Here is a 25,651-nt window from a genome sequence, read left to right as displayed (position 1 = left end):
ATTTAAATACACTTACAGATGCACATTAAAAATACTGGTTATGAAAGCTATATGTATCATATATACTACTTATACTTTCAGATATTAAGAACTATCCCAAAAAAACAAGTGGTTTTGTTTCATTCCTAGTCTCCATAAATTGAAGCATTGTGTTTAAAAATACATAGCTGTCCTGGTTTCGGCTGGGACAGAGTTAACTTTCTTTTTAGTAGCTGGTACAGTGCTGTGTTTTGGATTTAGTGTGAGAATGATGTTGATAACACACTGATGTTTTAGTTGTTGCTAAGTAGCGCTTATCTAAGCCAAGGACTTTTCAGTTTCCCATGCTCTGCCAGCAAGCAGGTGTGCAAGAAGCTGGGAGGGAGCACAGCCAGGACAGCTGACCTGAACTAGCCAAAGGGGTATTCCATACCATGGAACATCATGCCCAGTATATAAACAGGGGGGAGTTGGCCAGGAGGCGCGGATCGGGAACTAACTGGGCATCGGTCAGTGGGTGGTGAGCAATTGCATTGTGTATCACTGTTTTTTTTCTCTCCCCCCTTCCTTTTTTTGTTATATTCCTTTTCATTACTATTATTATATTTTGTTATTACTATTGTTAGTATTATATTTTACTTTAGTTATTAAACTGTTCTTATCTCAACCCATGAGTTTTACTTTTTTTTTTTCCCTTTCCTCCTCCTCACCCCACTGGGAGGGGGGAGGGGGAAGCGGCTGCGTGGTCCTGAGTTGCTGACTGGGGTTAAACCACGCAATATCTTTTCATCTGTTGCAAATGATGAAAGTTTTAATATAAGGTGGATGTGGTAGTATCCCAAATTATACATTTTCTTCTTTAAAGCACTGGTCCTACCTAAAAATAACCCCCCCCATACCTTGTATAATATTTGTGTAAAGTTTTCATTTTAATAATACGCTTTGGAAAGAGCGATTGAACTGCTACAGAGCTAAAATAGGTAAATCATTAAAATAGCATTTTTACAGTAGTGGCTTAACACAAAGTATGTTTTTCTGCACTATTTTAATAGGGGTGATGTTGAACAGATTTCCCAAACCTACAGCAGTTTTGTGTATACAATTTAACTTTAATTAAAAATAATTTAACTTGTACCAAACTGCTAGAAACCAGATGTATGCCAGTATAAAATGCCCACATACAAATGTGTACCATTATAACCAAATTGATTTACCACTATATCTCAAGCTACACTGATGTAAGTTATGTCAAAAGTACTCAGGTAAGACAAATTTCAAATCACAGTGTAGGCAATAAGTCTTTTGCTGAAAATTGTATTATTCACATATCACTATTCTTTTAAAAATAATGAATTTGTTCTAAAAATAAATTGCATGGTTTTTAGATATCCCAAGATTTTTAAGGTAACTTTATTCAAGGTTTGGGAACTCTTTGTTGTAATTTCTTTTAAGAAATTAAAGTGAGATTTTGATGCATGTTTCAAGAACAGAATCTAGGATTTTCGGAATAATGCCAAAAAATGGCCTTCCCTTAAGTATGAGAACAAACCAATTATTGGAATCACTACCATAACTTTTGCGTGTTATTTCTGAAAGCGTTGATATGATGATCAGGTTCACAGAATTCTGGTTTATCTCTCTTCTTTTCCTGTGAAATGCTCCTTCACTGTGTTCCTTTCTCACTATCCCTGGTTTAGCCATCTCATTATCTTCTTGAGCAAAGAATCACTGCATGCTGCTGTCAAATCCCATATAGACCATAGCAGTAGTATGAAAAGTGATTCCATGAGGTTAAAGATTTGATCCTTTAATTATTTTTATGATGATCAGTGACTTTTTTAATGTAAAAACTTTAATATTTTTATATAAGTAAAAATACATATACACATTAAGTTGAAAATGTGGCAAAGACAACACCCATACAGGAAGATAAAATTACAAAGATTAAGTATTTGCATATATTTCCCTGTTCTGTGGTACTGGTTCTTGGCAAGAACCTGCATTATGGGAAAAACAGAATGAACACAGACTTATCAGGCTGCCTGCTATGATATTAGCTGGGTTTGCATACAAAAACAAGCTATAAGAATTACCTTGGCTCAAAATACTTTTTATTAATAACTTGTGATGTTTACAGAATATTCTTGAATTGAAATCCATAAAGAGTCATAGTCCAAGTTAAATGTATCACAAGTTGAAATATCACACCTGACAACTAGTAAGGAAAGGGAGAATATGCACAAAGAGAAGTAATTCAAACTGGTCACACTCTTGAGCTCAACAGAGATCACTTCTTTCTGTTGGAGGAAAAGGAGATCTGTCCTGGACTGTTGGATCTCCACAAGGGAGTCAAGGGCAGTTCACAGATGAAGATGTACACAAAGGAAAAGGGTGTAGACAGTGGACGATGTAGGCATGGGAAGAATCTCTTCTGAAGAAAATACGACTTCTTTTAAAAAATGAACTTTCTGCATCAAAGCTACAGTCATCAGTTGCTAGTTGTATTCTTTGGGCATTACTTTCACATGCTGTTACAGAAAGTTTGCATTCTAATTCTAGTTCTTTTCCTAATTTTTGGTCTGACACGCAGACCACTTCATCTTGTTTTATCCAAACGTAATTATTTGTAACAGAAGGGGTAAAATGAGGTTTTGTGAAGTATTTTTCAGATTCTTTTGTTGAAGAGGATTTATTTTGGCTTGGTGAGCTAGTGCTAGATTCAGAAATGCCATGTTGCATTGCAGACTTGCGTACTGGTCTACCTGAAGACATTGTGTGGCTAATTTTCCCTGTCAGTGTTTTATTTTCCCCATCTGTAATTTAATAAGCATGAGATTTACTTCCATTATGAAAAGCCTTGAAATCTATTGATGAAAAGCACTTAAAAAAAAAAAAAACTTTGGAAAAATCTTTTATAAATGTAAAAATCTGAGCCTGTTTCTTATGATCTGGGATTGTGTAGGTACCTGTACATTCCTATTTCTCACTAAAAATAATGTCTGCTCACTAATTTATTAACCATTCAGACCATATAATAAGTTCAGTCTCTGTTGTGATTATTGTCATCCAATAATTAATTTCTCCAGCTTTCTTCTCTTCAGCTCCTTTTAAGGATTTTCCTCTTCATCTGAAGAGCAGCAAAGTAACTTCAATAAACTAAAATATTTATCTGGCCTCAATTAGCAATCAAGGCATGTTTTTGAGATGAATAAGAGCAATTAGTGGTTAACAACATTGTTGACAGATGTCACATACTGAAACATGAAACAGCATTAGCTGAGATTACATTAGGGGATAGTTGTCAAGTACTGAGAATTTATTGTATTATCTTATGTATAATGTGATGACATTGATGAAAAAATGTCATGTTTCATGTCAATGGAGCTATTGTTTTGCAAAGATAAGCTATGGGTATGTTCACCATTGGATATACTTCTGGAGACTTAAGAATGCTGTTGATTAAATCAGTGCTTTTATGAGAATAAATGCAATTTCACAAATTGCTATCGGATAAAAGGGTGAGATAAGTCTGTACTTTTTACATTCTGGAATTAAAACAAGGCAGTGTATTTTAATACAGAATTCAATCTCTTAATGTCTGTCTTACTGGATTTACAAACTGTACTTTATTGGTTTTTTCCAGAAAATAATAATACTGTAGCCACTAGGTCCAACAATAGAGTAGTTTCACAATATTATTAATTTTAAAATATGAGTAATAAGTACGTTTTTGCTTATTTATTGTAATGATAAAGGGATGTAATATACCCTTTGAGACGCTAGAGGGAGCAAAGTGAAAACAGGGGGGAAAGTTAAATCTTAACTGCTTAATTTTGCTCAGAATGCAAAAATGTGATTTGTTATTGTTGAATTGCAGTTTAACTACATTTTAAGCTTGTAGAAGTAACCTGCTTGTTTTGTCCTCGTAAATATTTTTAAAGGCTTTTTCCTTGCTGTAATTACTCACTCCACATTTGCTTTGCAAGCTTATCTGCATAAAATGGGTTTAGTTTTTGTTCTTCGTGTTTTTCTGAGGAAAAGTGTGGAATACTAAATTATATTTTTAAGGGAAAAAGATAAGGGAATTTTTGTAACAATTTTTCCCAATTTTAGGATTCCTCATAGTAAGAATCGTGACCACACTTTTTCCAGTATTCTTGCTCCTGTAAGACCATATAATGTAGGAAATTATGGCAGCTATGTTTGCTTCTAGGAGTTCCTCACTTCTTACTTTTGTGGGACATGAGAATCCAGGAGAAAGAAATTACCTATTCTGTCTTTCTACAGAAGCAGGTTAGGAAATATTTGGGTTTCTGGTAAATATATATTTAGTGTGGCTTTAGGGTATAAAGTGATTTTTTGAAAGAAAAGCCTGAAAGTGCTGAGCTATTACAGATATTTTAGAAATATTCATTTAAGCATTTCCTATACGTTCATTAAACAGAGATACAGGAAATAAAGATATCTCATACTTTTTGATTTCCACTATGGTTCCATGGCTTTTCTTGAATACAAATATTTTAAAGTGAGCTGAAGAGAGGATTACAATTTCAAAAATACGGGTACAGAGCTCATACAGGTTAAATGCAATCATTGAGTGTCCCAGGAATGGAGAATTTTTGAAAGCATTGAGAAAAGGCACATTAAATTTGCAGCATATGTAACTAATTGTAGACTCATAAGATTACCAGGGCTGACTGGGTTAGAAAACATTCTGCTAAATCACAGAATAGTCAAACTAAGACTGTTAGTCTGTTTGCTTAGAAACATTTTTTCATTTAAGAGTGGAGATGAAAGAATTACTCAGCCTTACCTAATTTCTTGGTAGGGGCTTCATTCTGCCACCTTTTTTTGCATATAGAGCAATTCCACTGACACCAAGAAAGCCAGCTAGGTCCAAGCACTCCACTAAATCACAAATTCAGAGGGATGATTGTATGCGTACAAACATACATGAAATGATGAAAAATGGCGTCTTTGAGATTTATGTTTAGGAAGAGATACAGAGGCCAAAGTAACAGATCTGGTGCATAAGATGAATAAAATTGAAAGTTCTGAAGAAAAAAATCAAGGTACATTTTCTATGGTAACTTAAAAAAAATACAGGATATGTTTACTCTTCAGGCGTGTATTTCAATCAAGAAAAAAGGGATGAAATACTTTTTGTCATCTCAAACATTTCATGTGTACTATGAAATACAACTCTGTATTTTAGTACTTTTTTTTTGTAAAGTCAGATGTTTACTGTGCTGTGTTTTAAGAGATAAATAAGACCTGAAAACATCCAAAGTTCTCTTGGAAATGAGAAATCATTGGTGTTTTCCAGAGCAAATCAGACTCGAGCCACTAGGTGTCTCTAAATGTAAAATAAAAGTAGTCAAGAAGGCAGCTAAGACTACGTAAGAACATGGGAACAGAGATGCAAGAGACTGGAAAACATCTGCACTTTTAACAATCAGTTACTTAGAAATGTTTGTTTGGGCCTCTGATGAACTAAGTATCTTTTGAAGCTTATTCCTCCTTAATCATAATGAGCACAGTTTAATTTTTGTGTGGCAGCAAGCAATTTTACAGAAATCATACCAATGAGCAGAGCTGCTAACAACAAAATAAAAACTTTAGAAAATCTTGGTTAACTTAAAATAGATTCTAAAAAAATAATTTTTTCTTTGAGATTTATATTTCTTTGCTTTAAGGTAGCTTTTTCTGATCTGTCTTGCTATACAAAGTGGGCATGCTTTCTGGGGCATGTGACTTCAGTGGTCCAAATGACTCCATCATTGAAGAGACAGGTCACAGTGGGGGCAGAATAGTACCCAAACGTAAGGACCGTAATCAGAAGTAGGTGATCCTCTTCCCAGTTAGTGTAGTGGTACAATGACTGGTTTGTACATATTCAGTTTCTGTTTGTGTAAAATAGTAAAAATATTCATCTTTCTTTTCATAGCATTCTTAATGAGAAGATCCCAAAGCACTGTACAGATGTTAATTCCAACACTATTTTCATAAGACAGGTAAGTGATAATTTTTTGAGTCTTTATGAAATTGGAGTCAAGGAAGAAGAGATGTGAAGTGACATGCAAAATTTGTACACAAAAACCTTAAGGCTAATGTGGACTGAATAATCTATTTTTCCTAAAGCTTAGGACCAAATTAAAAATGATACAGTTTTCTGATTAACTCCAGGTATTCAGTTATTCAGAACTTAGAAATTTGTGGCACTTATAGTTGAAATACCACTTTTCTTTAATAGAATAAGAAAAACCTGAGAAGTCTATTTTTAGTCTAGTAACCTGCTAGCTCCTGTGACTATCACAAATATAACAGGTGGAATATGAATCTATGACAAGTCATTGTATTTTTCTTTGTGTTAAAACTTCAGGATTTTTATATTGCTGCGGCTTGACCTTTCACTACAGTTTTGGAGATTAATAACACAAATTTTATTGAAATATCTATGTATCTACGTGCTTGGTGGTTAATAACACATAACACCTTGAAGGAGGGCCCTTTGTTTCCTGTTGGAAAAGGGTAAATGGAGTGCATTGAACTCATTTATCAAGGTGATTCTTGTGAAGCCCAGAACACATCACCTATTATCCCTAGCCATAGTTGTGCCTATCTTTTGGAGGCAAGGACAAAACTGATCTAATTTGTAGTTCCTATCTTCAATATTGCTCATAGTTTCTCAGGGTCAGAAATCAGCTGATTGATTTTCTGCTTATACTGTCGCTTTGATGATGTATCTCTTGATAGCATATTTTGTTACAGAGTTCATTATTTCTATCTTTTATCACTTATGGAGTCTACTGAAAATTATAGTATACACCTGGGGATGCAGAATCTATATTTCTGAAAGGTAGAAATGAACTGGCTGGAAAAACTGATTTTTATTTTTTTTTCCCTTGCTTTCCTGGTTGAATTCCTTCTCATTGGTTTCAGCTTTCTGTATTACTATGATCACAATAATGATACTATAGCTGTTTATCTTTGAATTTGATCTGAAGTGTGTATTTTTTTCCCATAACAGACAAAAATCTTCTCCCACTAGCTCTCATTTTAAGCCAATGATTGACTTGAAGGGGAAGGCAAAAAACCAGTTTATCTCCTAGTCTTCTGAGGAGACTGGCATGTTTCTTCATGTGCTAGTGTAAGGAGATACTGATGAATGTTGATCAGCTGAAAATTTCACTCACTATATTAATTTGCAAAGGAGCAAATTCCTTTTCTTAAGGGGAGAACTTCAGAAGAAAGATAGTTAAAATGTTGGTGTTCCAAGGTCAAAAGTTCTTAAAAATACACATAGGTCAGCATAAAAGTAGCCAAGAAAAGATGGGTTCATAATGTTCACAGATAGTAATGTAGAAGATGCAAGGAAACTGCTCCTACACTCTGTATTTGTAATATCAATTGAAATTTGGCTAGTTTTTTTCCCACCAAGTTTATTTTTTAATATTCTCTTCTACAACTCAGATATCTTAAAACAGCATAGGCTGTGTTTTCATTTTCCTGTCAAAGTTGAGAGGTTATCTTCCACATGTTTTTGCAATCAGTATTCAAATGTGCTCTGTTCCTTGTTTTCCTTTTGCAACATATTATATTAAAATCTATGAGTTCATGACCATAGTTGTTGCATTACAAACATCCTGTAGAGGAGGAAATTCCTGAGAAGAACAATATGTAGTTTTAATGCCAAGTAGGTAAATCATCAGACTGAAATCGCCTTGCTTTTGATGAATTAACTGAAAGATAGTGGCAGGCTTCAATTTACTAATATGTGCTATACAAATTCATATAAGGAAAGAGAAGTAAAAAAAAAAAGCAGATTCTCACTAAAAAAAGTAAGCTCACAAATGAAAAGAATCATATCCTCCTTATATCAGTTGAGAACTTGGATTGAAAAAATAATTACATACATCTTTTGGAAGCAGATCACTGACACTACAGTGTGAGGTATCAGGTGACACATCCTTAGTAACAGCATTGTACCTCATTACTCTCCTCTATTGAATAGAGTGGAGTGAAAGTATAGACAGTTTTGATATAATTTAGATAAAAATGCAATGTAAACAATTCATTTTTCTTTTTTCAATAAATTTTGAAAAATTTTTTCTTTTTTTCTAAATTCTTAATTCTGCATATAAATCTGCAGTGTTGGGACCTTTTAATAGAAGTCAACTTATGGGACTGAAATGTAATATCAGGCACTAAATAAGAAATAGTAATATGGAAAAGGGAGAACATTGGGGAAGGCATGACTAAGTAATAGGATATTTACTTGAGGTACTGAAACTATCAGTTTGTGAAACATGCATGTTGTACTGCAGCTTCTACTTTTATGCCTTTTAGCCAAACACCATCTTGACAGCTTGTTCCAGCTCAGTGCTTTTCATTATTCTTTTGTTAAATATAATAAATGCTTTTTCCAAATGAAAGAGCATTTGCACATGCCCTTTTCTCAGTCCACAGTGACCTTCTGCCTATGTTCAAGTATTCTCTGCATATTTCCTACCATAAAGTTGTAACATCTTTCCCAGTTGCATATGTAAGAAACAGTCATGACATCACAGTAAAGTAAATGAACCACAATGACTGCTGTTGCTGCTGGAACTCAAGGATTTAAGGAGAAAATCAGTATTCCACAGGAAGGACCCTGATATCTGAGAAGATGAGTGGAAGAAAGGAAGAGGAGCACAATTTCAGAAGGATACAGAGATGCAGCTGTGTAACTTCGACTCATGCTAAGGATTACTGTGGACTCTATTTACTGAACCTTAAGTCAGCAGTGATTAGATTTTTGTTCCAAGTAAATATTTTTTTCATTTGACCCAAATGCACACTTGGGATCAGATTCTCAGCCAGTGCATACCAGACTAGCTCTGTTAACTTCAGTGGAACTCCATTGCTTGCATAAGGTGGAAACCTGGCTCTCTAAGACTATCAGACTGCTGTGGGAGACTTGTTCAGAATAAATAGAATTCAGAAGAGAGATATGCAAATATACTAATGTAAACCACAAGACTAAAAAGTAACATGTTAACAACTTCACATTAGGACATAGTAGCATGATCCTAAAACAACGTAAGTACTAGACACTTCTATGGGGGAAAAAAAAAATAAAGACTACACATTATGTAGAGTGACTGTAGACTTACATGAAATCCTGCACTGAATTTTCTTCGGTGTCACACTTAGCAGATTTTTGATCTTGTGGGCTATCACAAAATCACAAGGAAGGAACTTCTCAAGATCATCTAGTCCAACATCCCTGCTTAAAAATAGAGTCAGCAAGAGAAGGTTACCCAGGATTGTGTCCAGTCAGGTTTTGAGTATCTCCAAGGACAAAGACTCCACATCCTCTCTGGACAACCTATTTCAGTGTTAAACTACCCTGACATTAAAAATGACTTTTCTTATGTTCAGGTGAAATTTTGAGCTTCAATGTGTGCCCATTGCCTCTTCACCTGTTATTAGGCAACAAGGAGAAGAGTCAGTCTTGTTTACACCCTCCCATCAGGTATTTAAACATTGATAAACCTATGCAACCTCCCCAAACTTTCTCTTATCCAGGCTAAACAGTCTCAGCTCTCACCTCTTTTGAGATTTGGCCATCATCCAGACCCAAGTTCTTGGAACTGCAGAGAGCCACTGCTGAGCTCAGAAGACATATGCACTCCCCTCTGCTCCATGGACAACCCCCTACTTGAATTTAAGACCTAAGACCAAAGGCTACATTATAATGTGATGGAGACTGAAAAATTTAAAAAGTAAAATGTTACATGTCTGTGGAAATATATATACTATTAACCACAATTAAAAACAAAAAAAATAAACCCCAGTATTAATCTAAACAAATAGTCATAAACACCAGTTTTTATAATGATTTCAGTGTTTTTCAGTATTGTTGTAAATATTTTAACATTGCATGATAATATTTACTATCCAACAAAGTGCTGCAATAGAATTAGAAATTCATGAAGTGTATTAAAATTCAGCTTGTCTTTTTTTGCAACATTTATTCACACTTTATTTTAGAAAATTAAGCCTACTTATGCTTAGCTATAGCTAATACAGTAAAATAAGTTCTAACTATGTGAGTCTGCGTTAAAGAAAAAAGAAATAAACCTTCTGTATTCCACTTCAGATGCTTTGCAAGTATTAAAATCAAAGTTTAACAACTCCCAAAGTACGTTCTTAATAAAATAGTTGCACTGAGTTTGTTATTGCTGGCAAAGATGGCATTCAGAAATGTGTTTAGACTAGAGACAGCTGCATACAGCAGATAGAAGTTGAGGAAATAAGGGTGAGGAAACAGTTGTAATATTTCTCCTTTCCTCTTCCATCTCAGAGTGTGTATAGAGGGAGAAAGAATTTGTCATTGGTCTTTCACTGCTCCATCAATTGGCTGGCTTTCCTCCATGTGAAACATGGGAGGAGCATGCAGGAAAAGCGAAACACACTTGCAGTGAGGAAACAGGAGGAAAAGAGTAATTTAGTCTTCAAGCCAAACTAATTTTTTCTCGTTTCTAAAAAAAGCTTAATTTCAATTTATGTTCTTTAAAATATTTTTCTACTGGAATGGAACTTCTCTCTGTAAAAGGTAAGTTTTTCTTATCATGCAAGCTCCTTCACCAATGTGACAATTATTTAGTAGGTGGCTATAAAAAGCAACTTCATAGACTGCAGATGTGCATTGCTCATTTAAGTAGATGAGAATATTTCTTGCAGTACTGCCTTCAAGGGAAGACAAGTAAGTGCAGTGTGTAAATTCTGCACTCTTGCAGTGCAGTTGAACTGCTGCAGTGTTTGGACTCTGCTTGCGGCTCAGCGACAGTTTGGTCTCTTCCCATTTGGGTTGAAAGTGAAAGCTTTCTCAGTGAGACATGATGGAATTATTCAGGTTGTCAGATAGACATTCTGCAAATATGATGCAATTCTATAGAATGCTTAGGGATGTTAAGGGATAGATGAAAGCAAGGAAAAGGAAGGTAGGTGAAGTTAGGCAAGTGGGAAGGGAATTGGGAAACAATGACAAGATTTTGGGAACCTTTTCAGTGTAAAGTTGTGGATTCAATATTTAGCTTTTTATTGCAATTACTAGGTCCTAAGTATAGTAGTGAAATATATGATATACATAAGTATATTCTTACAGCAGGTTTAATTTTTGTAGGACTGCAGTGATGTTTCATTGAAATTGAACTGAACTGTCTTACGTGCATTGATATGGCAGGAAAATTTAGAAATATTTAATTACGTTGTTTAAAAGTCTAAATTCAATGAACTTTAGTAGTCAGACACTTGATACAAAATGATGACCAGGTTAGATTTTTCATAATTATGATGACTATCTGAATCACAATCCTACTAGCTTCAGGGCATTTTTCATTAATCAAGTGATACCATAGCATGGAACTTAAGCCTGTTGAACAAAGTCAGGATTTGAAATGTTCACTCTTTAATTGGTAAGGTGTTTATTGCAATATGTCTTTTCTGATAGACAGAGTAAATAAAATTTAATAAAGGATTCTTTGTAAGATGATAGAAGCTACTTTAGATTATATGAAGTCTGTGAGCCTTCTGTGACTATTATTGAGAAGAATTTTGAACTAGCATTGTGAGGTGATGGATAGTATACTACCCTTCCTGGTCACCTGGTCTCCATTCTGCCCTTTGTGTTGTATCCATGTATTTGCTAGGTTTCTGTAAGCTGCAAAGACTTTCCACATGTTTTCTTTCCCAAAGAATTCCGAGTAATCATATTAGCTTATCGCAATGGTGCTTACGTTTTTTTTAAGAGTACTTGTTTTCATTTTTGATTGAGGTTTTTTATACCATAGAAATCCCTTAGATTTTTTTTTTTCATGAAATTTATTGGCAAGTATTGTTAAGGTATTATCTGATAATAATTTTTTTTTTTTAATAGTGAAAAAAGGAAGGTTGCATAAAGCAGCTGGTAAGTCTGATTTCCCTTTTAATTTATGCTTTACACTTTTATTTCTTGGGCATGCATGTGCGTATCACACTAAAGAATCATTTAAGCCTGGGACTACTTGCATGCATTTCATCAACAGTTCAGCACAAATGAATGAGGAAAGAGTTAAAAAATAAACGTATATTTTAAAGATCAAATTAACAAACAAGATTGTGGCCTCAGACAATCTGTAATTTTCAGTTATTAATAGTTATTGTCTCTCAAACTAGTGGTATTTAAAAGATATTTCCACTAGAAAGAATTTTTACATAATTTGATGACCTAAATAGGTCATCAGTCAAGAGAAACTATTTTTCATATAAAGAGAGTGCAGGATTTTAGCTTCACCAGGGCAGGGAGGAGATGGTGTCTGAATTTTCCCAGTGAGGAAATACAGATGGGCGGTACTGATGGACAGTTATAGAGATCAGGTATAGGCCCTAGGCAATAAATATGAGCAAAATCAAGCTGCCCAGAACTCTGTAAGTCTGCCTCCAGGACCAAAGTTTAGCCAGAGTGGAAAAGAAAGTCCAAACTCAGCCAGAGATTTCTCACACATAGGTAGACTATAAATTATAGCCTTCAAGATCTTTGTAATTACTAGTTCTCAGGAGAAGTTGGTATACAACCTAATCGATGCAGCAAAATTTGCCAGTAGGTGTCTGGCTAATACATTTAAGCAAGCTCTGCAAATCGTTTAAAGTTATCTGGACTAAAGAAAGGTAACATGAACTAGCACAGGTTAAGCTGCTTTCTGGGAACATGATTCTTCTAACTCGCTGTGAAGTAGTCATTCTTCACAGTAGGCTGTGAAGTATGCGTATGAAGTATAGACTGAAGAATCATCTTTCAATGAAATTCTAATGCAATCAGAAAAATGTTCTGCAAGCTTCAGCAAATCCTGTATTTTGCTGGTACTCAAAAGAGGTGATAATTTACAAAAGATGATTATCAAAAATAATTATTTGATAAAAGTTAAGTAATTTTAATTTTCCTTTGAATGCTGTTGAAGACTTGCTAATGCCATAAGTAATGGCAATAAAGTTCGAATGGTGTATTCTCTGATAATTGGCTCTGTTTTCTTGGGCAGAAAAATTATGTAGGTATGACTGAGAGCAGTATTGAGATACCTGCTTGTTTCTCAAAAATCTGGGATTCTCCTGTGGTTAATTTACTACTTTGTGTAAGCTGCCATGAAGTTGCTGTGCTCTGTTTTGGGTTGAAAGCTGAAGATATAAGCAAGGGGATAGCCTCCCTTTTTCTTTTCACAAAAAGTTGCACTAGGTCCCTCCATTTTTGACAGCCAAAGGGCTGGGAGCTGCAATAATGGCTTTGTGGAAACAAAGCTTCTTGTCATTAAGCAAAATTTACAGCTCCTTTCCACTACCAGGGTATTGTAATAATATTCAGTCTTAACACTGTTATTCTTCAAGGAGGTTACATATTTGCAGTTATTTAGAAGACAGAGTTTCTACATTTTCTTACTTGACATAACTCATGAAATCTGAGGAAGGTGATTAGTGGTAAAGTGCTGAAAGGTAACATTTAGATCCGGAGAAGAGCCAAAGAGGTCAAGGAAGTACTGGAGAAACAGCTATTTTAAAAGGCAGAAGATAAGGTTCCAGGCAAGAAAATGATAATGCAGGCAGTCTGAAATTTCTTCAGTTTTTGTGCTAGAAAAGGAGCTGGGGAAAGATAGAAGGTGGTTAGGTTTGATCACATGGCATGATACATAGGAACATGAAATTTTCAAATGGGGAAGAAATTATAGAGATGAATATGAAGATAATAGAACAATGAAACAGACTACCCCTAAAAATATATCTTAAAGTCTCCATCTTGTCAGTTACGGCTTCATTTAAAGGATATAAGTGTTAATTTGGGGGGAGGTTGTTTGTTGTATTTTTTATTTAAACATAGATATAGATGTGGTGCTCAAAATGGCTGGAGTTAAACATTGTAGGTTGCTATTCTTCAGCCAAGTGATATAATGGAGAGTTCTTTTGAAAATTTCTCAAACCTTGACTTGCAGGTCTCCAAACTACAAACAAATTGTGCAACTACAAAACATTTTGCAGATTTTGTTTTGTTTGCCTCAGTTACACAGAATGAGCAATAGGATGGTATGTGAATCACGCATTGTTGACACCATTTCTCACAAATAAGTCACCACACTTCTCAATCTGTATTGACTCTGTCAGGTTTTTTCAGTGTAAGAACAAAGACATGTTTGAGAAGACTGGTGCACTGAATTATAGAAAATAAATAGATAACATTGATCACTGTTCATTTTGTTTATTGAAAAAAAATAGTTCCCATTACATAACATCCTTTAGTTCTTTTGTCAAACATTATCGTCAGTCCTAATCGATAAGATCTACATACAGCATGTACAGAGCTAACTCTTCTCCTTCACACTTTTTAACTGCAGTGTAATTTGATGCAACCCATTCAATAGCCTATCGTAGACAGTGACAGCTTCCCTCCAACTCAGACTGGTTGATTGACCTGTGGTAAAACAGACAGCTCAAAAATGACCTCTGTTCTTGGCTATGTCTCATATGTATATTTTGGCAGTAGTTCTATTTAAAAAAAAAAAAAAGTCTTTTTTTAACCATATGTCAATGTTGCTTCTTATGTAGGATGCTGGAGGCTAATGAAGGATGTGTTACATGCATGCAAGCTGAGAATCTTTTCTGAACAGCCACATTCATTGAGATGATATAATATGCCCTTTGCTGCCTTAGATTCTTCTGTGAGGCCTTAAAGAGTAGAGCTTTCCCTTAGTTCTTTTGCTTTTTTCTGTCAGTGATATTTTCAAGCACTTGGAAATTTTTTAAATTTTCTTCTTTTTGCTGATTAGGTCCAATTTTATGAATACTCATACTGTGCATTTACAAAGACATTTACGAAAATGAGTTCATTTGGGACTGCATCTGAAACCAATTTTGCTGCTGCATCTGTAGACAGAACTAGGTTCACACACAAAGACAAGACTGAACTACATTACAAGTCTGTGGCCTTGCCTTAATTGGACATGAAAGCTCATTAGCCAGTCACCAATATTATCATACCAATTGAAAGGCAAAGAAAATCCTAATTTGCAGAAAGGGAGTGCGTACTGGTTTCATGCAGGATCTGTCAGGGAGATTGATAAATAATCTGGGAAGCCATGTCTGGAAGCTGATCCTTAAAATACTTGCTCACACTTAGGATTATGTTTTCTCTCACCTGTGATGGGCAGAGATTTTCCTGTCATAATCCCATTAGAATTAATAAGAGCTTCCTTGTTCAAATCCACATATTTGAACCACACCTCTGAATGTTTTGTATGGAGTAAGAGTGAAAGCCCTACTACCATGGGGTTGAATGTTTCCACCTTCTAGGAGGAAACTAAGTGGGTTTTAACGTGCTGGTTATTTCTTTTTCAGATACATTCAAAACCTATGTTGTTTTAAAAGTCCAAAATTTAAAAAGCACTACAATAGACAGAAGGGGAAGTGAACCTTGCTGGGAACAAGACTTCATGTTGTAAGTAACAGGGAATGCTTATCAATTGGTTTTGTTGCATCTTTGCTGTATTTGGGTTGTTTAGAGCAATTAATAACATCTAACACCACGTACAGACTGCAAAAGCAAAGAAAAAGTATCCAGCTCAGAGAAAAGGTGCCAGGCTAGTTCTAGGGAACAGAACAAAAGTTAATTTTGCAAGCCACATTGCAGATCAAGGCCAGCAGTCAACAAGGGGAAGAAAATATTTGTCTCCAGTATCTTTAATTTCATGTAATGTTTTAGGAATACAGGAATGAGAAGAAAGAGAGCTCAAATTGATCCTTATGCAACTTGATTTTTATTTTACGCAATTTACTTTCTGTATGACTCATATTTTGTACATCCATTTATCTACTTAACTGCCAGTTTAGGTAGTTTCTTTGTTATTGACCCGTACTGTTTCTCATTTCTGTCTGTAGATCTTTGTCCGCTTCCCTCATCTCTCCATCTTGTTATTCAGTCTTTGTTCTCCTCTTTTCTCTAGAGCCTTATATATACCTCACTGGTCAGGAAGGTCCAAACACTTATATACTGACTGACATTCTGAGGAAACCTGCTTTCAACTGTCAATTTCAAAGCAGTTAAATCCAATAAATATGTAACCTCATAAAATGCTGAGATGTTAATCTCTACTATTTTTGGTCCCTCCTTTCTCCCTGCACAAATCTTTCTCTGTCACCAGATCCTCTTTGTGGAAACATGGATTTTATTCCTGAGGTCTAGAGTTGGTTGAAATATTTTTACAGAATTAAACATTTAATTGGCTTTAGTTATGTTTATGAAAAATGTCCTTTTTACAATTTTGGGTTTTTTTCTAATCCAAGTATTTTAATATTTTATCAGAAGAATGAGTTGTTTTGAATAATTTTTCCATACTTTCTGGTTATCAAAACCTATAAATATCTTTTGACAAGCTCTACATATGCTGAAAGTGATTGAAATAACCCCCCAAATTTAATTTTATTCTGTATTAAAAGCAGCATTTCTAAAATCTTCTCCGTTTTTTTCTTCACAGATATTTTACAGAAATTAATTTTATTTCACAGTGCTTTTAATCTCACTTAAGGGCTTCATCTTCATCACAAATTTTTCTTAAAGTTATTAATTGAATTTGGAATTTTTTTTGATGTCATGCAACTGATTTCTTAGACAACTGTAGCAGACTACTAGCTTGCTTAACTGAAGACTGAGTGACTCAAGGGCCTGTTATGCTAAGCCAACATCTATACCTTCTTTACATGCTATTTTATGGCTAGATGTAGTGACATATCAAAGAAGTCGTTCAAAATTCTGACTTCTGACCATATAAAACTAATCTTAATCTGAGGCTAATTCTTCCACCACTCCCCAGTCATCAAGGTTCTCTAGCAGACTGTTCAGAGCCATAGCCTAAATTATCCAAACAGGAGGATCGTATCTGTCTTTGAAAATGCTAAGGAAAATTAATATCAATAGCTAGCCTTTTTAAATACCATTCTCATATTGCAGCTTTGACTTGTAGAAAAGATTGTCATGTTTCAGTGTAGAGGAATCATTGCTGTATGATAATACCGTGTTAACATGATTTTTTTGGCACTTTACTGATCTAGACGTAATAGTTCTATAACACATTGGGCGTGGATTGGATGACAATGTAATGGTATATCAGGAAGTAGATCAATTAAATTTCAGCATTTGCCCTATCTGTTACCTTTAGAGCAGGAAGCAATTAAAATATTTTAAAGTGGGCGTGTGTAACTTATCCTCTAAATTTTCCTGAGGAATGTGTTAAAATATTATTTAATACATTTGCTTTTCTGTTGTATAAATGCTTTGCTTTTAATCATATTGTACGTAAATGAGAGTGAGCAATTTATTAGGATTATTTTCTTAGTTTGCAATTTAAATGTTACCAAAGAATACTAAACGACTTTTCTAGCAAATATGTTATGAAGTTGCTATAGCTCCATCTACTGCCTACTCAACTATACAACACAGCAGACTTTTAAAAGGCATTATAAATAGGCATTTACAAATACATTTTATAGACTTTGTAAAGTCATACTGTAGTTCATTTCCTTAAGGGCGCTCTCTCCATCTCTGCCTGTAAAAAACCTGTTCTGTTACACACAGATATTACCAGCTTGCATTTTAAAAATTATGTATTGTTTAAGCTTTCAATATGCAGTTTCACTGTTCAGTTACCAGTGCAACAGTTTTAAAGTTGGGGTCCAAAAATACCAGAAGATAAGAATTTACAGTCTGTCTTCCATTACGTATTTGAAAAGGGAGAAGCTGAACAAACCAAAAATTCACTATATCTATTCAACTGCATGAGTACAGCGGAAAATTAGACATTAAGGCAGCCAACATAATGTTTTTTGAGAGCAACGTGATGAGTTCAGTACCTGCCGCAGGGGTGGCACCCTTTGCCCTTCTCAGATTTCACTTGTCCTTTTCCTGGTAACTTTAAGTACACGCTAATTCACTGTGGTACACCACACAAATCAGTTGAAGATTAGTTTTAGTACTTAAAATTAGTTCAGTCAAATGGAGATTACATACAATCAGTCACAGCAGAGACACCAATGTCTACTTTATTATATTGTTCATATTTACAGAACTGGTCTGTAACTGCTTATAGCAATATATAAAGGAATGCCAGACATTCCATGAGGAAGTAACTTCTCTCTTAATTTTAGTTCAATGTCATGGGTGAGTCATATGGCCTGGCAAAATTTTATTTTAAATTCTTGCAAAATAAGGTTGTGGTATGGTATTTTTTTGGTCAAAACCAGCTAGTAATAAAATGTGTGCATCCTATTAATAGAACTAAAATAGAGCCTGGATCTGCAGCTTTTGAAACTGAGAGCTGTTTTCCCATTGTATTTTTGTTGTGTACTGCAACTTCTCAATTCTAATGAAGGGAACAAGCTCCAAATGTCTTTTATACCTGGTCTCCTTTACAATGAGAACAAGAAACTGGTTCAGTTCCCTGTAGGAAATGGTCTGGCACTTCCTTCTTCTAGATTTTTTGAGGGAAGATGGAATTTTTCCCATGCCATTATAAATCATTCTTAGCTGACGGTCCATGTTGATTGATAGTGTGTGCCATCATAGCTGACATTGCCAGCTCTTACTGTTTCATTGAAAATGTTCCTCTGAGTTTTATGTTCAAAAGACTGATCATTTTTGTGGATCCCAGTTTCACCTAAAAGAACTCACCTGACAAAAAGCTAGCTATATCATACTACTCCTACACCTAACAAGTTAGCTACAGTGGAACCTGAGAATGCAGGTTCTTCAGGGCTGTCCTGAGGACACCATTGTCCTGTGGAGGCAACTGAGGAATTCCATATGCAGAAGCTGCTCAGAAGAAGCTGAAGCGGAAATAAAGGCATTTCCTGATCCTGGTTTCTTCTTGGGTTATATGCAATAGGGCCAAGTCTTGTAGCAAAATAAAGCTAATGACAACTGGGACTTCTGTGCCACATTTCCAGCAGAGTTGTTCTCATCAGTTTGTAAGAGCAATCCTGAACAATAAGACTTGAGACTTGGCTTGTCCAGTCTAACCTTTGTATCATGCCTGCTATCTTGTGTTTTATGAGTATACTGAAAACAAAACACCTCCGTATCTGCTGTAAGTCACTAACTCAAGTTCTTATGATACGTTACTGAGCAGTTGAGACTGTGTTTTCAGTTTAATGGTTTGTGTATTCATTGTTTTTAGTGAAATCTGTGCTGATGGAAAGGGCTTCATTATAGAGCTGTGGAAGAAAGGCTTGCTCTGGGATAGCATTTTAGGAGTTTTGTGGATTCCGCTTGCAACTGTGGAACATGCAACAGATGTAAGTTGACTTTCTGTGGAAATATAAAGCACTGAGTAAAATCCAATTAATTTCTCATTCTGAGCCTCCCCAAATACTGTAATGATATTTATGATCGATGTATATTTCTCTCATTTGTTTCAGTCTGTAATATTGAGGCATAATGCACGTGTGACTCTCAGTGACAACTGATATGCGTTAGCCACATACTGAGTCAGGTATAATTCAGTAAGTGGGTTAGAGTTCATCTGCACTCACAAATTATCAGGGAGGCAGGGACAGTTTGGTTTATGTGATTAGAGTGAGGGAATTTCAGATTGAGGTTCCTGGCCTGGCTCTTCTTTGTGTGACCTTGCGTAAGTCTCTATTAAAATGGGCAAAATACTGTCTCTCAAGGGAACTGGCCATTGTCTCAGAGGAAAACAGAAATTTGCCCTGTGTTACTATGGAAGAAATTACTGGTACAATGGGCACATAGAGAAGGATGAGTGGAGAAAATGGGTCAATCAAAGAATTATCATGTATCCAGCATAGTCATAGTTAGCCACCAGAATGAGCATGCTTGCCCTCAGTAGGCTAGAAAATAAAGAAAAAAGGTTTCTGGGAGTGTGGAAATACTGAAGCAATCTGCAAGTGCTGCAAAATTATCTGAAATCACAAGAAGAAAGAGGTACCTTATTCTGATACTCCACGATTCTCCCATTCATAAATATGCTTTCCTACACATAGTCCATGGAGTCTATTTTTTAAAAAGTAACTCTGAATTAGAGCAGATGAATTTAATCTTTGCAAATAAAATTAAGTTTGCCTTCTTTAAATTTTCTAAAAAAATAAAAAAGGCAATTGATGATGAGGTAAGGGAGAGAGAATCAGAAAACTTATTCTTCCTACAGCATCTCCCATCAGTCTCTATAGCCATTTCTTTATAGGAACTAATAAATATTCATATATACATTGAACTGACATTTCAATGATTCTACTGAGAGAATGGAAGCAGGGAAAGAAAGTAAATCCTGCTTAAATTAGAAGTTGCTCTATCACAGCTGCCAAGTGCCGTTTCAGGCCCCGAGGCAAGTTGTTTTTCTCTGCTACTCTAGCTGTTGTTGAGTTACAGCTTGCTGACACAGAGGTTGTGGCTTAACAGTACATACTGAAACTTTAAACAAACGAAGATGCAAGAGTAGAGATTGTTTCTTAATTTCTTCAGACCCTCTAAGCCTTCATTTATAATTAGACCACTGTGGAACTTTTCTAGTTATTTATCCTGCTCATCTTAACCCTGCAGCTCTGCTCTGGGCTTTATAACTCAGAAATAACCTATAAGGCAGCATTGCTTCAGAAGCTCTTTTTTGGCTTCGTTATTAGCTTACATTGATTGCTTCAGTTGTGCTAGAATGTACTTGTTTGGCACCAGTTCACAGGGGAACTGGAAAAATCTCAGTTCATAGGAGTATTTTTCAACGTTCATATTTCTTGCATCTTAATTATCTGACCATCTTAATGTGTATTTGTCTATGTTGTAGAACAAATATTTTATTCTTTCGAGCTTCGTGCCTGTGAGAAAACTTGATGAAGTCCTAACTACTACTTAAATAAACAAAAGTTGGAAGAGTTTAGAATAGATCCTAAGCCTATTGGTGTCATAAAGAAACTCCTATTGACTTAGGGGAACCTTCATTCAGGAAAAAGTGGATAATGCTATAAATCGTACCCAGGTAACTTTCAGAACGTTTTTTCCTAGGAAGGTCCCGGTTCCTGGTGGACATTACATTCTGAAGTAATAAAAAATGGGAGTGAGATTCAAGGCACAAAAACACCAACTTCACATGAGATCTTACTGGATGTCTACTTTGCATTACCATTTGGTGAGTTACAGATTGAGGTCTCGCTCCAGCTTTCCAACCATTCTATTCAACTTTAAGTTCCTGAAATACAGTGGCAAATAGTAACTTTTTTATGGAATCTTAAATGCTTATTCATCACTGGAGCTTTTGTATAATTGGTACTAGTAAGTAATAGAATCACTGAGAGCCACTTCCCACAAGGAGCTGGATGAACCATTTCACTGGCTAATGTTCATCCACATGTGGATTGTAGAGCTAAAGAAGGAAGTACTTCCTTAAGGCTCAGTCTACTAGAGCCTGTGTGTTATGGCTGTGTATCACACCAGCTTTGACCAGCTGTTTGCACAATGTAAGTTTTACTAAAATCTAGGGCTTCACAGCATTTTTTATCTTATTAGCAAAGGCTGTCTGCCTTTATGAATAGTGCGTATGGCGACGGAAACTGCATATATGTGTATGAAAACAGTGTGTATGAAGGTAGAAATGGAAACCGAACATCAAATAATGCATCACCTCACATTATTTCCAGATATAATACAAACAGATTGACTTTATCAAGATTATCAGTCCATCTGTATGACATGGTCCAATATGCCAAATAAGTTCACAAAGATAAATTAGCTTAATATTTTACTCTTTAAACAGTCTAATGAACTATGGCTAAAAAGACTAATCCTAAAATTTATACAAGAATAAAAGTAAAAAATGTGAAGAAATGTGAATGAGAAACATTATTTACCTTTTGAAAGGGAGGAATAGAAGTCATACCAAAAATATGCTCTTCAGCTGTTTAATGTTCTTTTTCAAATGCGTTGTCTGAAACTGAACTTGGCAATATAGCTAATGCTGATTAGAGCAGACTAGTTATTTCTGATATTTCTGGATGTAGACTACATGACTACACTCCTGTTAATACATGTGGTAGAATGTATACCTTTTCACAGAGTAATTGTGGACTGTTGTGGATTCTTGAGCGTCACAACAGGGCCTACATCTTTTTTTTTTACAAAAATTGCTCTTTATTTAGTACTTTTTAGCCAATAAAACATTTTAAAAGATAACCTAAGCCCTAATCACATTCTGATTTTTGTTTGTTTTGTTTGGTTGCTATATTTTCCCCAGCAGCCACAAGCAATTTTCAGTTGTCTGAGTAAAAATTCATAGAGGAGAACTTTTTTCTTGCTATTCACATGTGCCTCTATCTAGATTATTCTCACTTATGAGATAATTTTATTTCCTTTAAGCATGATGGAAAGTGTACATATGTCGAGTGGACTGAGTCCTTAAGTATAAAAAGGGAATAATAGTACAAAGAAGGAGCGGTTTATAAAGAAGATGACAGAAAAGGACAACAGTTTGTGCAGTAACAGTGGAATACCCATTATAAAAGGAGAAAAATTGGTACAAATTGTATTTATTCCATGTGCCATAAATTCTTCTTGAAACCTCCTTTGAATCAGCAGAATGTTTTAAGTGTGTCCTTACATAGTTTTGATATCTAGAAACCTGGTGCAAGTCTGTTGTAGAAACTCTAACTGTGTGTTTACAAGCTGTAAATTCAGGTTGTTACTGATCTCAGGCTGCTACTTGGAGGGAGTGTCAGTTTGTAGGTTGATGCCTGTATTCTGTTTCCAAATAAACATATTTGAGAGAGTGTTTTAAAGACAGTCCCTGGGACTGTAATGATGGAGCACTGTGGATATCCTGCAGAGGTCACTCTTACACTATAGTTTTCTGTGCAGAGGGCAGTATTCAAAAGCATTACGTCTCGGGTATTGAGAAAGCCACGTTTATCTTTACCCTCTACCTGGAGTTTGACTAAAGCATTACATTTTGATTGCTTATTCTGTTGAATGACTCTCAGCTCAGCTGTGACCAGCTGAGAATCTGTCTTTGACTATTGGAATCGGTACAGCCTCTTTGTTATGACAACTGCAGTCTTGTACCTTTCCAATGTAATTTATTTTTCACAATTCCTGAAAGATGTCCATTTGAGAATGCCAGATACTTGGTAGAAATATAAGAGCCTTCCACGCTGCTTTAACAATATGGCTTCATTTGGACTTGAAGCACTGCATGTAGTAACACGGAAGTGTTTAAACATCATTAGTTCATTCATGAGTGCTTTTTTCTAGAAGTATCATCTAATGTTAGTTGTGGTAGCAACAAAGTTGTTGTTTCACTGTTGCCATCTAGACTGAGCTCCATTAAAAGGCTGCTAAGTAAAATGAGGATCTCATATATTTACAATTGTGCGAGCAAATTCACAATAATAAAATACAGACTGTAGATAAATACTACAGCTGAATTGCAAACAGTTTTAATGTTTCTAAAAGTCTAGTTTTTTAAAGGATAATCAAGTGTTGTTATGAAATACAATAATTTTGCTTCAAATTTATTAGGTCATTCTTGTAAGAGAAGACAGAAGAAAATTTAAAGGACATCACTTATTTTTTCTTAAATCCAGCATTAGAGACATATCATGTTCCTTAACATTCAGTTATACTGAATATATAGTATACTTCCTCACACTTAGGGCCAGATCATGAACTCTTTCCTCTCAGTAAAGCTAATAGGATGATTTATAGAGTAAAATGTTCTGCAGGAAATCAGTTTGTACCTCCAATTGCAGATGAGACTCGCCAGATTTCTCCAAAGAGACAAGAACTTGAAAAAAGGTCTGTTCTAGGCCAATAACATGTGAAATTAAAGTAAAACCTGATTCCTTACTTAAAACACAAAAAAAACCAACAAAAAACCAAAACAAACAAAAAACTCAAAACAAAAATCCCCCACATCTTGGAATGTTGTGCATGGACACATAAGAAATATATGGCCAGTTAAGAACTGAAGTTGGACTGGAAAATTAAAAGATCTGTTTTCTTCCCAATCCAGCAATAGCTCATTTTTCAATTGTAAAATGAACTGTTTCCAAGTTTGTGTAACAAAAAGGTAACTGGCCTTTTGAAGTTTTCAGTGCAACAATCAGAAGGTGATTTTGGAACTCTGTTTCTGCTGTTGTTGTAAAAAGTGATTTTATTATAATAATGTTTTGTAATTGACTTGATTAATTCCCTATTACTATGAATTTAGTGAATTAATTTCATTAATTTAGCATGTACTTCCTCTTTTAGAAGTTCCTTCTGGAAAATGGACTGAAAGATTTCTAGCAGCTTTTTCATTCTCTACAGATGCCCACAAAGATTTAGATTGCAGAGGCTGGCACAGAAGGAGACCTCTCCAAGGTACAAGACATTCACATCAAGATACATATGATAGTCTGTCATCCATGGAAAGTGATCTCAGCATACAAGAAAGCAAACAAAGGTATTTTAATTTGTCATATCAGACAAGTATCATAACGTTTATTGATTTTTTTAATTTTTCTTTTTAATTTCTGAATGACATTGTGATAGATATACAATTATTTTAAGCAAGAATGTGACTGGAAGTTTTATAAATATATAAAACCATAAGGCATATGTTTCCATTATTATGGTGGGACAGAGCATGATAAATCTTCATATTCTATTGAAAGAAAAAACACGAAGAACACTATATCATGCCAAACCAGTTTGCAAATATGTGTGACTTCTCAATGAATCATTGGTGGTCAGAAAAGAGGATTTTAGCCTACAAAAAATGTAGATATTAAAGGTAACCAGAAATATCTTTGGCAAATTCCTACAAAACAAGAATATAATCTATTAGTGATGCAGAAGGGGTAAATAACGTTCTAGAATCTTTTGCAGCAGGTTGTTATGTATATACAGATGGCTTCAGAAGTGCAAACGTGTTGGTTGATTTGCCTTCATTTAAGGTGATGTTTTAAAGAATAATTAAAGATAACGCAGGTATTTAGTAGCTTTTCTGTGTTCTTTAATGGCAGATACATGGTAAAGCAAGTTTCTTTCAAATAAAAGGAACATCTCACCAGAACTGAAAGTCAGTCTTTCCATCCATCCTTGTCTCTAACCCTTCCTACTCCTTCATCTCCAGGCCCCTGTTGTAACAGTGGGACTGCTCTCATCTCCTCTTTTCCATCTCTTCTGGAACTGTACTTTGTTGAAATAGGCTGTCTTGAACCCTGTGTTGAACTGAGAAACAAGAAGCCCTGCTTTTTGGCTTGATTAGTTTTCTGTGTTTTTAGTTAATTGGATAGGTTCGGGGATGAATGGAGGACATTGAAAGAAGCAGTACTCCTCCCACTGTCAGCTGATCACTGCTTTCCCTGTGCTGTCCACCTCCCTGGGTCATCATAAGAGTTTTTCTCGCCATTCGATGAACCAGTCTGGGAACTGATCTGGATTAAAAACTGAAACATTTTGCCAGGTTAGCTCAGCTTTGTGGTCCATTTAACTTAGCAGATGCTCAAATATTTTGTGTCAGCATAAAGGAAGAGCAGAAATGAGCAGGGGCAGTTCTAGCTTATTCCAGTTTAAAGTGTTAGTGGATCAACAGTCTAAATAACGAGACACATACTGAAGCATGGAACAGGT

General features: G+C 35.2%; 1 protein-coding gene across 2 annotated transcripts in view; it reads left to right on the top strand.

Annotated features, from left to right (window-relative positions):
• The window catches only part of LOC127020493 (protein unc-13 homolog A-like), a 49,061-nt gene that overhangs the window by 1,328 nt on the left and 22,082 nt on the right, over positions 1 to 25,651 (top strand). For both annotated transcript variants that reach the window (XM_050903122.1, XM_050903123.1), the window contains exons 2-7: positions 5,927 to 5,993; positions 11,903 to 11,932; positions 15,382 to 15,481; positions 19,212 to 19,329; positions 21,050 to 21,173; positions 24,344 to 24,479. In XM_050903122.1, the coding sequence (XP_050759079.1) occupies positions 15,477 to 15,481; positions 19,212 to 19,329; positions 21,050 to 21,173; positions 24,344 to 24,479 (383 nt within the window). In that variant the 5' untranslated portion in view covers positions 5,927 to 5,993; positions 11,903 to 11,932; positions 15,382 to 15,476. The remainder of the gene's footprint in view (positions 1 to 5,926; positions 5,994 to 11,902; positions 11,933 to 15,381; positions 15,482 to 19,211; positions 19,330 to 21,049; positions 21,174 to 24,343; positions 24,480 to 25,651) is intronic.

Source organism: Gymnogyps californianus, chromosome 11 (genome assembly GCF_018139145.2).
Source record: "Gymnogyps californianus isolate 813 chromosome 11, ASM1813914v2, whole genome shotgun sequence".
NCBI classification, from domain to species: Eukaryota; Metazoa; Chordata; class Aves; order Accipitriformes; family Cathartidae; genus Gymnogyps; species Gymnogyps californianus.
Note: the sequence above shows the minus strand (reverse complement) of the source record. Positions and strands in the feature narration are given on the sequence as shown.